General features: G+C 40.6%; 1 protein-coding gene across 1 annotated transcript in view; it reads right to left on the reverse strand.

The window, feature by feature from the left end:
- The window catches only part of SMIM14 (small integral membrane protein 14), a 75,028-nt gene that overhangs the window by 7,631 nt on the left and 49,893 nt on the right, over nucleotides 1–17,504 (reverse strand). The window contains exon 3 of the mRNA XM_021101115.2: nucleotides 7,178–7,226. Within this exon, the coding sequence (XP_020956774.1) occupies nucleotides 7,178–7,226 (49 nt within the window). The remainder of the gene's footprint in view (nucleotides 1–7,177; nucleotides 7,227–17,504) is intronic.

Raw genomic sequence — 17,504 nt, forward strand, 5'->3', positions numbered from 1 at the left:
TACCCAGCACAGTGCTTGGATCATGGTTCCAAACTTAACAAATTTTTCTTTTTTTCTTTTTCTGTCTTTTTTTCATTTCTTGGGCCGCTCTTGCAGAATATGGAGGTTCCCAGGCTGTAGCCACTGGCCTACGCCACAGCCACAGCAACACAGGATCCAAGCCTCATCTGCAACCCACACCATAGCTCATGGCAAGGCCGGATCCTCAACCCACTGAGCAAGGCCAGGGATTGAACCCACAACCTCATGGTTCCCAGTCGGATTCGTTAACCACTGCGCCACGACAAGAACTCCCCAAACTTAACAAATTTCTAATAAATGAAATCGATGTGGAATTTCCAAGGCCTGGGATCAACTCCCCCACCACAGTGGTGACAATGCCAGATCCTTAACCTGATGAGCAAGGGAATGGGGATCCCCAGATTTTTTATTAAAGTATACGAGAGAACTCAATTTGTCAGCAACGAAGATTACAGAAGACTAGATCTCCAAAGAAAAGAGTATCTCTTGGTGGTTACTGTAAAGACAGCCTGTCAAGACTATGTATAAATGTTTGGTTTTGGTCTCCTGGCCTCAGGAAAAACTAAAAGAAATCCAGACAAGATTTTGAAACTAAGTGGATGCACTGCACTGAGGTACATGGGCCCAGGGCCCAGGTGGCACTGTTGAGGCCAAAGGGTGAATGACCAAAGGGGACAAAGTCAAGCAAAGAGCTGAGCTATTCCAAAAGCAGAATGGCTAGGAACCTAGACTTGGTTCCAATCCAACCACTTCCCCGGAAACAACATACACAGGACTGGGGTCACCAAAATTGCATTGCTTATCACACAATGAATCAGCATCTCCCCACCTTTATATCCATATCCTTTCCTTTCTTTGTTCCCTCCTATTATATTAAATGTGCCTCCCTTAACTAAAGACCAGTTTCGGAGTTCCCATCGTGGCGCAGTGGTTAACGAATCCGACTAGGAACCATGAGGTTGCGGGTTCGGTCCCTGCCCTTGCTCAGTGGGTTAACGATCCGGTGTTGCCCTGGGCTGTGGTGTAGGTTGCAGACGCGGCTCGGATCCTGTGTTGCTGTGGCTCTGGCGTAGGCCGGTGGCTACAGCTCCGATTCAACCCCTAGCCTTGGAACCTCCATATGCTGCGGGAGCGGCCCAAGAAATAGCAACAACAACAACAACAAAAGACAAAAAGACAAAAGACAAAAAAAAAAATAAATAAATAAAGACCAGTTTCTTCACTTAAGCTTTGGATCCCACAGCTCTCACAGGAATCTATCCATTATCCTCTCTCTACTGTATCACAGAATCATTTAAATGTGATAAAGTTTCCACCATCTTTGGGAAAAAAAAAAAAAGCCCTCCCTCAACCTCATTCTCTGTCCAGCTGCTATCAAAGCTGAGAGTGATCTACATTTATACTTACACTTCACTACCTCCCACTCACTGTTCAGGTTGGCATCCACCTCCATCAACATCCAAAGAGCTCTTTAAAAGGTCACCTATGACATCTCCATGCTGCTAAGCCTAATCGGTAATTTTAGTCCTCATTTTCTTTTCTTTTTCCTTTTTTTTTTTTTTTTTGGTCTTTTCTGGGGGCGCCCCCACGACATATGGAGGTTCCCAGGCTAGGGGTCTAATCAGAGCTGTAGCCAACGGCCTACACCACAGCCACAGCAACCTCAGGATCCAAGCCGTGTCTGCAACCTACACCAAAGCTCACAGCAACACCAGATCCTTAACCCACTGAGAGAGGCCAGGGATAGAACCCTCATGGTTCCTAGTCAGATTTGTTAACCACTGAGCCACGACAGGAACTCCCAGTCCTCATTTTCCATGACCATTCTCCCCCCACCCAACCCCCTTTTATTTTTGGCCACACCTGCGGCATGTGGAAATTCCTGGACCAGGGATCCAACTTGCAACAGAGTGGCGACTCAAGCCACTGAGGTGACAACGCCCGACCCTTAACCATCAGGCCACAAGAGAACTTAGGTCCCTTACTTTTTGATATTCTTCCTAAGTAAGATTGTGATGCTTCAGAGAGTTAAACTTCAAATAACAAATTTACTAATGCATATTTCTAGACAGAGCAACCCTGATAAAATGCGCACTCTGTTTTAAGACTTTCATAGTGATGACTCCTAGTTCCCTATAACTGTCTCCTAGCCTGGTTCCTACTGCAGCCTTTCCTTCTTTCATACTGCTGCCAAAAAAGTCTGCTTAAAACACTGCTCTTGGAGTTCCCGTCGTGGTGCAGTGGTTAACGAATCCGACTAGGAACCATGAGGTTGCGGGTTCGGTCCCTGCCCTTGCTCAGTGGGTTGACGAGCCGGCATTGCCGTGAGCTGTGGTGTAGGTTGCAGACGCGGCTCGGATCCCGCGTTGCTGTGGCTCTGGCGTAGGCCGGTGGCTACAGCTCCGATTCGACCCCTAGCCTGGGAACCTCCATATGCCGTGGGAGCGGCCCAAAGAAATAGCAAAAAGACAACCCCCCCCCCCAAAAAAAAACAAAAAACCACTGCTCTTAACACATCTCTGACTAACCGTGTGACTCATTACTGGCTATTGCTCAACTCTGAACCCTTCAGCCTGGCCTTTCCTCATCTGATCTAGCTCTACTCATCAATATTACCTCTTAGCATTTCTCTGAAAAAGCATCCTCTGTTCCAATCAACCCCATGCCTTCTTGCTTCTTTAGCCAAGGGTTCCCGGGCCTGTCTGCCCATCAGAATAGCCTGTGACAATATCAGCACCACAGTATCTAAGGCCCTGCCTCCTATCATCCAATTCAGGAGCAGCTCAAGGGTGGCGTCAGGAACCAACAATATTTTTTAAGGCTTTCTAAATGAATCTGATGCTATAGTTCGATGCTAGTTTGGCCGACAGCATGTGCCAGCTCTGCCAACTCAGTCCTTCTGTCTGGCAGGGAAAAATTACAACTAACCTCCATTTATTTAACTATATCCTACGACCCTCTCTCTTCTGTTTAAAAAAAAAAACAACAACAACAAAAAAACCTCCATTTGCTCCACCCACTCTTTCCTTTCTTCTGAAACTAGTATAGCATATTTACTTATTTATTTACCTGTTTATCTTTTATATTTATTTGTCTTTTTATGGCTGCACCTGAGGCATATGGAAGGTATCAAATGGAATATTCACAATGAAGTTAATTAACTTGGCTGGACACCAGGAAGATGAAAAAGAGGGAAGCTCTAAGGGTTGACAGATCCTGAGGGATAATTTCTACAAACTTATATAGGTTTCCAGAGAAGTAGAAACGGAAGAGCAGTGAAAGTGGACAATGCACCAGGAGGCTTTAACCCTGTAATTTTAGGGTTGTTAACAGTAATTACAATATCCTCAGAACATCTACCAATCTTTAGATTTACTTCACAATTAAATTGGCAATAAAGCTAGTTTCCATACAGCTCTTAATCTGAAAGACAGTCTTGCAGAAGAGTTCTATGCGGCTCTAGAGAACAAAACTGGGGGTGAATATCCCAATGAAGTGGACTATAGATCAATATAAAGAATGATGTAGTAATGAGATCTGCTGACAGATTGATACTAGATTCTGCTACCACATGAAGCAGAGTGCTCCACAGTCTATAAAATCATCTCGAATACATGGAGCACACCATGGCAGGCACAATGGGTACTGTGATATTGGGATATAGTAAAAAATACATATTTCGTTTTCATTCTTCTGGTTCCTGGCTTCATACTGCTAAAACACTTAGAATTTCCTGAGTGATATGGGTGAGGAGAATGTGAAGTTTTTTGTTACCCATAATAAACCCCCATTCAACCATAAGTGAGTTACGCTAATGAGGTGACTCTCAGTGGGTCCCCTAGAAAGCTTCAGGGTGGGGACTGGTTGCCAGAGTCTGACCAAGGGTTAGAACTTTGAGTTCTGCTCCTCAACCTCCAGGGCGAGTAGAGGAGCTGGAGATCGAGTTATTCACCAAGGGCCAATGACTGGAACCGATGGAATGGAACTGTCACAAAAATCCTAAATAATGGGGTTCACAGAGCTTCCTGGCAGGTAAACACATGAAGAGCTGGGAGGGTGGCACACCCCGGGAAAACAGGGCTAAGCTGTTCCCCTTCCCTCATACCTTGCTCTACACATCTCTTCTATTTGGCTGTTTCTGAATTGTATCCTTTATAATATACTGAAAATAGTAATTACACTGTTTTCCTGAGCGCTGTGAGCCATCCTTGCAAATTACTGAAAAAGAGTAGGGGGTTGTGTAGACTCCTGATTAATATATTTTATGAAAACAGCATAAGCTCATTGGTAATAATTTAGAATTCACAGAAAAGTAATCATATCACTCAGAGGAAACAACTGCTTAAACCATTTAAAGACATGACTGTCAGAAAGGATTTCCACCAAATGCTAAAAGAACTGGGACAGCCAAATCCAAAAAAAAAAAAACAAAAACAGGCAGGAAGAGGGGAACTGACCAACAGAATTAAAGTACTATTCAAGCTCTAGAGTTTTGCCTTTATATTTGGATTAAAGAAGTGAAATTTCACTCACAGAAATAAGAATATATTTAGTTTACAGGTGGGGCTGGCTCAAAGGTCACAAAAACCACAAATATAATAAACACTTGTTTTCCATAAGGCGTTCAACAAGATTACTTTCAACTAGAAGAACAGGTTTTAGCTTTTACTGCTGAGGCAAAAATTTGAGCTACTTATCAGAGGGCACGCTATAGATTAATGAACAATACTGAAAAGGCAACATAAATGAATCTGCAGCAGGGGAACTATCAGCCCAAAACCTGAACACATCATCTGCCCATTACTTTCTTGTCCAGAGGCATATAACTATTACTCTGCTGTACCAATGGACTACATTCTGACAAAATTCCTACTTTGGCCAGGCACTAGCTCCTATTTCTCTACACTGTTATATATACAGAATTTGATCATAATTCAAACCATAATAACAGTAATTAATAATGTAAAAATAAGCCCTTTTATAATGATAATTCATTGTGTTGTGTTTTGTTTTGGTTTCATATACATAAAAAAGTGGTGCTCAGCTTCAGAGATGTGAGGTATAAAAGCAACTAGCCTATTAAAAAATCTAATCTGGCAATATGTTAAGAGCCTCAAAATATGCAAAACGATGTTTGTTCAAGTATTATCTGTAACAGCAAAAATATATCAGCAACCTAAGATTCCAACAAAAGGGAATTATTTAAATGCTGGTGCATCCCAATAATGATTTATTATTTAGTGAGTAAATTTTTTTTTTTTTTTTGCTTTTTAGGGCCACACTCGTGACATATGTAGGTTCCCAGGCTAGGGGTCAAATTGGAGCTACAGCTGCCGGCCTACACCATAGCCACAGTAACTTGGGATCTAAGCTGCATCAGCAACCTACCACAGCTGACGGCAATACTGGATCCCTGAGCCACTAAGCAAGGCCAGGGATTGAACCCACATCCTCATGGATACTAGTCAGATTTGTTTCCACTGAGCCAAAACAGGAACTCCGTCAATAAATATTTTTAAGGTAAATACATGCTGATATATTCACAATACAGCAGTGAAAAACAACACAAACTAATCCCATTTTTTTTTTTTTTTTACTTTTGTCTTTTTTTTTGGGGGGGGGCCGCACTTGTGGCATATGGAGGTTCCCAGGATAGGGGTCTAATCGGAGCTGTTGCTGCCGGCCTAAGCCACAACCACAGAAATGCCAGATCCAAGCCACGTCTTCGACCTATACCACAGCTCACGGCAATGCTGGATCCTTAACCCACTGAGCGAGGCCAGGTATCAAACCCGCAACCCCATGGTTCCTAGTCGGATTTGTTTCTGCTGCGCCGTGACAGGAACTCCCTATTCCATTTTTGTAAGTAAATATGAAATTGAATTGCGCCAGCCTTCATCATCCTGTGAAATGTCATACTTCTATTCTTTCAGTCAAATTACTATGGTACAAGACTGGATTGGCTATTATTTCACTGCAAAGTATACCTCAAGTTATTTCTGTACTGAAAAAAGATGCCTCCATATAATGGCCACCACTCTATTACATTCACCATGTGGGATCCATCTTCCTGTGCTGATTCTCACTTTACCATCACTGTTGCCTATAAAGCCAAGGAGAAGCCTCCCTTACTGCCCATGCCCTCTTGAGAATGCTAAAGGCAGGGCCAAAGGAATGACTCCAGTTGCTTCCAAAGCTTCCAAGCCTAGGAAAAAATGGCCTCCTGCCTTTGCCCACAAATTCTCAAATCTGCCAATGGACCCAAAGAAATGCTAGAGAAAGAGTGGGAGGTTTGTGCTAACAGCCTCGGTGTTCAGTTCAATCAACCACAAATGCCGTTCCACACATATCTGCCCCCGAAAAAGTCTAGAAGGGTTTATACCAAGCTGCCAACAGTGGTCATCTTTTAGAATTCTGCTAGATTTTCCTTTTTTTTTTTTTCCTTATCTGTGATTTTATAATTTTATTCAATGAACGGGTTTTATTTTTGAGGCAGGACCAAAAAACGCTCAAATTTTAATTTTAAATTAAAGGAGTTTGGCTTTGGCACAGTGGGTTAAGAATCTGACTGCAGTGGCTCAGGTCATTGCAGGGGTGTGGGTTCGATCTCTGGCCTGGGGCAGTGGGTTCAAGGATCCAGTGTGGCACAGCTGCTATGTAGGTCTCTACTGTAGCTTGGATTCAATCCCTGGTCTGGGAACCCATTTTTATGCCATGGGTGAGGCCAAAAAATTTTTAAAAATTGGAGTTCCCATCGTGGCGCAGCAGAAACAAACTCGACTAGGAACCATGAGGTTATGGGTTTCATCCCTGGCCTCACTCAGTGGATTAAGGATCCAGCATTGCTGTGAGCTGTGGTGTAGGTCGCAGATGTGGCTTGGATCTGATGTTGCTGTGGTTGTGGCGTAGGCCGGCAGCCGTAGCTCCGATTTGAGATATGACTCCTAGCCTGGGAACCTCCATATGCTGCAATGTGGCCCTAAAAACCAAAAAAAAAATTTTTTTTAATTTAAGTAGGAAATACAATACTGAATACTGAAAACCATGTCCTTAAAAGGCAAACTGTAAAAATAACTTCTGGCAAATATTCAGTTATATTCTGGTCTCTAATTCTGCCCCCAATGCCAAGCCTTTCTCCTGTCCCATTATTACTTACATTCCTGAAGACATTCTGTGTCTGTGCAGTAGGACTGGGACTGCCTCAACTACAATGAATAAGAAGAAAGGAAAGTTAGCCATTGGATTTAACCAAAAAAGGATACTATTTATTAGAAAGATCATGGCTTTTTTTTTTTTTTAAATGACTACCACCATAGTATATATCGTATCTTCAAAAATCAGATAAAAACAGAACACACTGAGAGGTTGCTCAGATTGGAGGGATTTCTTGCTACTCAAAATAATATGCAAATATACTGTGATCTATGCATTTCAGCTATTTAAATTAGGAATTTAAAAAAATCACGTGTGCACAAACTCCTTCCGCCATATGTTATCAGACTTCCCAAAGGAAAAGCACTTAACTGTTAAGGAGAGCTACCAGAAAGAGGGTAGACTTAAAGACTGTTTTTTCCTCAATGAAAATTAGAAGCAGAGAGAGAAAAAAATAGGTTCTATTGGCGTTTCTGCTGGCACAGGGGGCTAAGGATCCAGTGTTGCTGCAGCCGTGGCCCAGGTTAATTTATACCTTGCAACTGGTTGGGGAAACAATGACAGAGCAGCCGAGCTTAGCTGAAAGGCAGAGCTCAATTTAAAGTCAGGCTCTGCAACTTTCTAGTTTTAAGACCTTGGGCACGTTCTTTACAACCTCTAGGCTTTAGTTCCCACATCTGGTAAAATGGGGATAATACTTATACCCAAGAACTACAGAATTAAAATATGTAACACATATGAAATGCAGTAACAATTGAAGAAAGAAGTTAGCTATTATTGTGCCATACAAATTATGACCTTATATAAAAGTATTGGAATTACCAATAGAACAAACCATCTTGTAAGCTGTTCTCTAAGATGATCAGACTTGCTTTGGCATCTATCATACAAGGTAGTTCCATTTGAATTAATAGAGGAAAACATATCTTAATTAATATAAAAATATGCTTGATATTTTAACCATTCCTAAGTATGAAAATAATCTAAGAACTCTTAAAAAAGTATACATTCTATGGCTATTACCAAAAAGACAATAAATAGCAATTGTTAATGAGGATATGGAGAAAAAAGAACTCTTGTGCACTGCTGGTGGGAAGAGAAATTGGTTGTAGCCACTACGGAAGATCGTACGGAGGTCCCTCAAAAAATTAAAAGCAGAGTTACCATATGATCTAGCAATTCCACTTCTGGGTATTTACCCAAAGAAAACAAAAACACTAACTCAAAAAGATATATGCAACCCTATGTTTTTCATAGCATTCTTTACAATAGCCAAATATGGAAATAACTTCAGTGTCCACTGATGGATGAATGGACAAAGAAAAAGAAAAACACACATACACGTATACACACTGGAGTATTATTCAGTTATAAAAAAAAACAATGAAATCTTGCCATTTGCGACAACATGGATGGACCCTGAGGGCATTATGCTAAATAAGTCAGAAAAAGATAAATGCCGTATCACCTCAGTTACATGGGGAATCTAAAAATAGAAAACAAAAACCTCAGGGACATAGAGAATAGATTAATGACAGCCTGAGGCAGAGGAGGAAGATGGGCAAAATGGGAAAAGGGGGTCAAAAGGTACAAATTTCCAGTTAAAAATGAATGTTATTGGAATGTAACGCATAGCATGGAGACTACAGTTAATAATACTGTAGGAGTTCCTGTTGTGGCTCAGTGGGTTAAGAACCCAACATAGTGTCCGCGAGGTTGTGTGTTCAATCACAGGCCTCACTCAATGGGTTAAGGATTCAGTGTTGCCACAAGCTGAGGTGTAGGCTGCAGATGTCGCTTGGATCAGGCATTGTGGTGACTGTGGTGCAGGCCAGCAGCTGCAGCCCCAATGTGAGCCCTAGCCCAGGAACTTCCATATGCAGGTGCAGCTGTAAAAAGAAAAACAATAAAAAAGAATACATTAAAAAGATAATACTTAAAAAAACTGTACATTCTATCACTTACAATGGACCATGATGGAGGATAATGCAAGAAAAAGAATGTATAATGTATGTGTGACTGGGTCACTTTGCTGTACAGTAGAAAACTGACAGAACACTGTAAATCAACTATAATAGAAAAAATAAAAATCATTTTAAAAAAATTATACATTCTAAAGAAACTGAAAAAAGACTACTAGACCCTTGGGTCACAAATCAGACCTAAAGAACCTATATGCACATATTTTGTTTAAATTTATTAATTTTTTCCAGTAAGGAGTATGTATAAATACAAAATTCAATAGTACAAAAGGATTCTTTATGCAAGGTAAATTTCTTGCTCTCTCCTGTCCTTCAGCCTCCACACCAGTGTTTTTTTTTTTTTAATCAATCTCTTCAGAAATGTCCTTGAAGTTTTTTTCATTTTTAAAAATTTTTATCAGAGTATAGTTGATTTACAATGCTGTGATAACTTCTGTACAACAAAGTGATTCAGTTATACATGTACATACATCCATTCTCTTTCAGATTCTTTCCCCACATAGAATATCACAGAGTATTATCACATAGTTCTCTGTGCTATATAGCAGGGCCCCATTGGCCAATCATTCCATATACCTCAGTATGCATATGCCAGTCTCAAACCCCCAGTCCATCCTTCCCAACTGTCCCCTTTGGTAACCCTAAGTTTCTCAGAGTCTGTGAGTCTCCTTCTGTTCTGAAAATACATTTATTTGTATCCTTTTTTATTTTTATTTCTTTATTTTTTATCTTTTTGCCTTTTCTAGGGCCACTCCTGCAGCATATGGAAGTTCCCAGGCTAGGGGTCTAATTGGAGCTATAGCCACCAGCCTACACCAGAAGAGCCACAGCAATGCGGGATTCGAGTCGCGTCTGCGACCTACGCCACATCTCATAGCAATGCCGGATCCTTAACCCACTGAGCAAGGCCAGGGATTGAACCTGAAACCTCATGGTTCCTAGTCAGATTTGTTAACCACTGTGCCACAATGGGAAATCCTATTTGTATCCTTTTTTAGATTGCACATATAAGTGATATCATATGATGTTTGTCTTTCACTAACTTCACTTTGTATGATAATCTTTGTGCATCCATGTTGCTGCAAATGGCATTATTTCATTCTTTTTTATGGATGAGTAATACTCCACTTTATATATGTACCACATCTTCTTTATCCATTCCTCTGTTGATTTAAGTTTCTTCCATGTCTTGGCTACTGTAATTAGAGCTGCAATGAATATTGGGGTACATGTATCTTTTTGAATTATGGTTTTCTCCCTATAGATGCTCAGGACTGGGATTGCAGGATCATATGGTAGTTCTATTTTTAGTTTTTTGAGAACCTCCATACTGTTTTCCATAGTGGTTGCATCAATTTACATTCCCGCCAAAAGTGTAAGAGGTTTCCCTTTTCTCTGCGACCTTTTTTGATGTTTTGCTAAGTATATATATCTTTCCCTATCCTCCACGTCTAAGTATCATGGTAGAGAATGTAAAACAAAAGCAGATTAGATAAAAAGGGTTATTGGATCAAACACAAGGACTATATAATCACTTCAGCTATCAAGAAAGGAGTACAAATAACTTTCCTGAGTTTAATATTTAGCAATGACATACATATCCCAAAATCTACAGCTGTGATTACAAACACCAATGAGGAGTTCCTATCATGGCACAACAGAAACAAATCCTACTAGGAACCATGAGGTTGCAGGTTTGAGCCCTGGACTTGCTCAGTGGATTAAGGACCTGGGGTTGCCATAAGCTGTGGTGCAGGTTGCAGATGAGGCTCGGATCTGGCGTTGCTGTGGCTGTGCTGTAGGCCGGCAGCTGTAGCTCTGATTAGACCCCTAGCCTGGGAATCACCATATGCCTCTGATGTGGCCCGCAAAAGCAAACAAAATTTAAAAATAAAAAATAAAAAGACCAATGAATTATCAGTTCATTGCACATTGTGTAACTCAAATGTCAGCCTTGGCTTTTGGCTTTATCTCTACATGAAGTGCTCGCCTTGTCTTGAGTTCTGACTTGCTATCTGAAGTTCAATGATAACTACAAATCACATGATTTTCAGATGAAAACCCAATTATTGTACATTCGTTCCCTCATTAAATCTACTTCCACATGGGGTCACATCACCAGTTCTAGGCTTCTTCCTCACGCCTCAGTTTTACCCTCCTTTTGTAGTGTGGGCCTACAAGATGAGATGCTCGCTGTGTTCTTTTTTTTTTCCTTCCTGTGCCTCGGCAGCTCTGGCAGGTCTGGGTTTCACCCTACACCCTTAGAGTGGGTTTGTGAACTATAGCAAGGGTCAACACCAAACTAAAACCTACAGGCTTTTTTTGTCTTTTTAGGGCCACACCTGCGGCATATGGAGGTTCCCAGGCTAGGGGTCTAATCAGAGCTGTTGCTGCTGGCCTACACCACAGCCACAGCAACTAGGGATCTGAGCTGCGTCTGAGACCTCACCACAGCTCATGGCAATGCCAGATCCTTAATCCACTGATCGAGGCCAGGGATCGAACCCACAACCTCATGGTTCCTAGTCAAGATTCCTTTCTGCCTCGCCACAATGGGAACTCCCAAGAGGTCTTTTTTTTTTTTTTTTTTTTTTTGTCTTTTGTCTTTTTTGTTGTTGTTGTTGCTATTTCTTGGGCCGCTCCCGCGGCATATGGAGGTTCCCAGGCTAGGGGTCGAATCGGAGCTGTAGCTGCCAGCCTACACCACAGCCACAGCAACATGGGATCCGAGCCGCGTCTGCAACCTACACCACAGCTCACGGCAACGCCGGATCGTCAACCCACTGAGCAAGGGCAGGGACCGAACCCGCAACCCCATGGTTCCTAGTCGGATTCGTTAACCACTGCGCCACGACGGGAACTCCCCAAGAGGTCTATTTTTATATATACTTTTACTAAAACATAGCCATACATACCCATTTGTTTACACATTGTCCATGGATGCTTTCATTACAACAGCTGAGTTTAGTAGTTGCCATAGAGACTCCAAGCCTAAAACACTTACTACCTGGCCCTTAAATCACTCAACACTACTGATAATATCAACAGTTAAAGATAACCTAGAAATACTCATGAAATAAGGGAAAAAACAAATATTTACGTACAGCTATATAAAAATGTTCATTCAGAAATGTGAGATGTGGGAGTTCCTGTTGTGGCGCTGTGGTTAATGAATCCGACTAGGAACCATGAGGTTGCGGGTTCGATCCCTGCTCTTGCTCAGTGGGTTAACGATCCCTCGTTGCCGTGAGCTGTGGTGTAGGTCAAAGACACGGCTTTGATCCCACATTGCTATGGCTGTGGCCTAAGCTGGCGGCTATAGCTCCGATTCGACCCCTAACCTGGGAACCTCCATATGCCGTGGGAGCAGCCCTAGAAAAGACAAAAAAAAAAAAAAAAAAAAAAAGAAATGTGAGATGTTCATTAATTATGCCTAGTTATAAGGCAATAATCACTTACTTATTCATTTATTCATTCAAAATGCTTACTGAATGCCTTCTATATGCCAAGTACAGTTCTACGTACTAAGAATTTGGTGTTGGACCAAGTTTCAAGTCTTGTTGGGGAAATCAGACAAATAACAAATATAAAAATGTCAGCCACACAAAGAATGAAGATACAGTCCAGTAGCCACTTTAAATTAGGCAGACAGAGACAGTAACACTTAAGGGACCATCTACAGGACAGTAACAGTAAAGATCAAGGAGACGAGCCTTGCAGGCAGAGCCAACAACTAGGAAAGGCCCCTCGACAAAAAGGTGCCTGTGGGTTGGTGCTGAAGGAACCAAATGGTCACTGTGCCTGGGGCATAGCAGCCACATTCCTTGGCTGCTGTATGTAGCTCACCTCAGAACCAAAGGCTCTCGACATATGCTCAGGTAGGCACAGTCTGCCAGTAACGGCATTAGTCTACCTCCAACTCTAAGACATAGAACAGATACGTTTTATTAACGAGGACTAGGAACACTTTCTTATTATTATCATATTAGAAATACACTTAAATAAAAATATTCTTTAATGATATAAATTTGTAAATTTTATTACTTTTAATTATAACTTTAATAATTTAATGCTTACGTTATAATAAAAATAACCTTACAGAATACTTAGAAATTAATGTGGATTAATTCACTTCCCTAATATAATGATCACTATTGTGATTTCTTTTCTAGTCTTAAAATATACACACTTTCACATACTTACAATTACCATAACAAATATTTACTGGGAACTTGTAAGTGCATAGGGATTATACTAAGAACTTTATTTAATCCTCACATCCACTAGCAGGAGAAAGGTGCTATTATTTCTACTTTACGGATGAAGAAAACTGGGTTTGCAGAAGGTTAGCTATCATATTCAGTATTAACTCTAAAGTCTAAAATTTTAATCACAATTCCATTCGACTTTACAATGCACAAAATTGTGCATCATAATTTTAGTTAACATTAACATGAAACAGTGTGTAAACAACCACAATTTTGAATGGTTACAAAATACTCCAGTGAGTTGATATACAAGTGAAATACAACTGAATGGAAACAAATTCAGAGGAAAGTGAAAATGACCACAGATACAGTTACCTAATAGTCTCTAAGATTAACACAGTCCATGTTTTCCTTCAGCACTAAAAGACAAAAGACAACTCACAGTGCATCTTCTCAGTTTTCTGATTTGGAGGATACAATGAGACAATTGATGCTAATTCTGGCTACTCCAGAAGGAAACCACTTGTGAAAACAAATATAATTTAAACAAAACCAAAAGATAATATATGAAGGAAACAAGCATGACAGTATTTATAGGATTGAGCCAGAAATTTCGAATATTTTCTGTATCACAGTGGAGTGGGGGGAACCACAGGTGGCCTCCCTATAGCCAATGGCTGCTGTGTGGGTAAACTTTCATGCTAACACTGACCCCAGGATTCCAGGGAAGAAGTAACAGTAGTTTTGTTTCTGTTTTTGTTTTTTGGAGTTTTTTTGACCCAGCCTGCAGCATGGGTAAGTTCCTGAGCCAGGAAATCAGACCTGAGCCACAGCAGTGACAAGGCCAGATCCTTAACCCCCTGGGAACTCCTAAAAGTAGATTCAGATTTCCCCATGTAACCAGGATGGTCATGGAAAGTTCCTTAGATGGGTTAGTTTCAGAACTGCAGGGACAACATGGTATGAGTAGAATAAATGTTTTTCTTCATTGGGGAAAAAGACAGAAAACAGATTAAAAGAATACTAGAGTCTTGGCACAGAGATCTCATGCCGGGGGAAATGCAGAATTTAGGGAGTTCTTGCTGTGGTGCAGCAGACAAAGGATCTGGCATTGTCTCTGCAGTGGCTTGGGTCGCTGCTGAGGTGTGGGTTTGATACCCAGCCCAAGGCAGTAGGTTAAGGATCTGGCATTGCTGCAGCTGTGGCATAGGTCTCAACTGTGGCTTGGACTGGATCCCTGGCCCAGGAACTTCCATATGCTGCAAGTATGGCCAAAAAGAAAAAAAAAAAAAAAAAAAAAAAAGTCTCTTAGGATATCTGGGAAGTCTAGTATAGAACCTTAGCTGTCAAAGGATGTAGGAAAAACATACATCAAGGAAAAGATTCTAATGACAAAAAGCAAATAAATGGAACTTCTATGAGAAATCTTACCTTGGTAAAATTCTTCAGGAAAAAAAAAAAAATCATAAAAAAAAACAAGGTCTCTCTTTGGAGCTATCAAAATGTACCAGAAGATGTGGTATATATATTTACTAAACCATAAAAAAGAACAAAATAATGACATTTGCAGAAACATAGATGGACCCAGAGGTTATCAATATAAGTTAAGTAAGGGAGTTCCCATAGTGGCACAGTGGAAACAAATCCAACTAGGAACCATGAGGTTGTGGGTTCGATCCCTGGCCTTGCTCAGTGGGTTAAGGATCCAGCATTGCCCTGAGCTGTGGTGTAGGCCAGCAGCTGTAGTTCCAGTTCAGAATCTAGCCTGGGAACCTCCATACGCCATGAGTGCGGCCCTAAAAAGCAAAAAAAAAGGGAAGTAAATCAGAGAAAGACAAATATCCTATGGTATCACTTATATGTGGAATCTAAAAAAATCTGATACAAAAGAACTTTTAAAACAGAAACCCACAGATTTCAAAACCAAACTTATGGGTACCATAGGGGAAACCATGGCAGGGAGGGAGGAGTTAGGAAGATGGGAATAACATATACACACAACTGTATAAAACAGGTAATTAACAAGAACCTAATGAATAGCACAGGGAAATCTACTCATCAGTAATAACCTATATAGAAAAAAGAATGGATGTGTGTGTGGGTATGTGTATACATATATCTAATTCACTTTGCTATACACCTGAACCTAATACAACATTGCAAGTCAACTATACTCCAATAAAATTTCTTTTAAAAAGTATCTGCTATGGATGTTTGTGTTTCCCCTACCTCTCCAAATTCATATGTTGAAGCCATAATCCCTAACTTGATGGAATTGGGGGTGGTGTGGGAGCCTTTGGGAGGTGATAAGGTCTAGATGAGGTTGTGAAAGTGGAGCCACAAGATGCATGCAAGCTCTGTGTTCACAGCAGCACTATTCACAATAGGCAAGATATGGAAACAACCTAAATGTCCATCAACATTGGAAAACTACTCAGCCATAAAGAAGAACAAAATAATGCCATTCACAACAACATGGGTGCAGGTTGAGATTATCATACTAAATGAAGTAAGTCAGAAAGAGAGATACAAATACCATATGATATCACTTACATGTGGCATCTAAAATACAGCACAAATGAATCTACCTACAAAACAAACATACTCATCCACATAGAGAATAGACTTACGGTTGTCAATGGGGAAGGGAATGAGATGGACTGGGAGCTTGGGGTTAGTAGGTGTAAACTATTACATTTAGAATGGGTAAGCAACAAGGTCTACCATGTAGCACAGGGAACTATATCCAATCTCCTGGGATAGACCATGATGGAAAATAGTATTTTAAAAAATGTGTGTGTGTATATATATATATGTATATACACATACACACACACACACACACATGAGTTAATCAAAAATAACTCAAAATAAAGATGTGAAATTATAAAAATTCTAGAAGAAAACATAGGTGGTAAGCTCCTTGACATAAGACTTGGTGATGAGTTTTTGGATCTAACTCCAAAAAACGAAAACAACAAAAGCAAAAACAAATATGTGGGATTACATCAAGCTAAAAAACGTCTGCAGGAGTTCCTGTCGTGGCTCATTGGTTAACGAATCTGAATAGGAACCATGAGGTTGGGGATTCGATCCCTGGCCTGGCTCAGTGGGTTAAGGATCCGGCACTGCCGTGAGCTGTGGTGTAGGTCGAAGACTCGGCTCAGATCCTGCATTGCTGTGGCTCTGGCATAGGCCAGCAGCTACAGCTCCGATTGGATCCCGAGCCTGGGAACCTCCATATGCCGAGGGAGCAGCCCAAGAAATGGCAAAAAGACAAAAAAAAAAAAACCCAACAAAACTTCTGCATAGTAAAGGAAACCATCATCAAAATGAAAAGGCAACTTACTGAATGGGAAGAGATATTTGCAAGTCATATATCAGATAAGAGGTTAATATCCAAAAATATATAAAGAACTCATATAAGTCAGTAGCCAAAAAAAACCCCCAACCAAATCTGATTTAAAAATAGGCATAGGATCCATTTGTCTTTCAAAAGCAGACATACAGATGGCCAAGAGGTACACAAAAAGATGCTCAACATTACTAATTATCAGGGAAATGCAAATCAAAACCACAATAAGTTAGCACCTCACACCTGTTAGAATGACTATTATGAAAAATACAAGAAATATCACTAATTATTAGAGAAATGCAAATCAAAACTACAATGAGGTATCACCTCATACCTGTCAGAACGGCTAGCATCAAAAAGAACAAATGGTGAGGATGTAGAGCAAAGAGGGAACCCTCCTACATTATTGGTGGGAATGTAAATTAGTATGACCACTATGGCAAAGAGTATGGGGGTTCCTTAAAAAACTAAAAGCAGAACTACCATATGACCCAACAATCCCACTCCTAGGCATATGTCTGGAAAAAACCATAATCCAAAAAGATACATGCACCCCAATGCTCACTGCAGCACTATTTACAATAGCCAAGGCATGGAAGCAATCTAAATGGCCATCAAGAGTGGAATGGATAAAGAAGATGTACATACATACAATGGAATATTAGCCATAAAAATAATGAAATAGTACCATTTGCAGCAACATGGATGGACCTAAGATTACCATAACCAAGTGAAGTTAAACAAAGACAAACATTACGTGATATCACTTATGCATGGAATCTAAAA

Source organism: Sus scrofa, chromosome 8, assembly GCF_054392235.1.
Source record: "Sus scrofa isolate SSC_HxYL_T2T_F1_AM1 chromosome 8, Sscrofa_HxYL_maternal_Yorkshire_Landrace_v2.0, whole genome shotgun sequence".
Lineage (NCBI taxonomy): Eukaryota > Metazoa > Chordata > Mammalia > Artiodactyla > Suidae > Sus > Sus scrofa.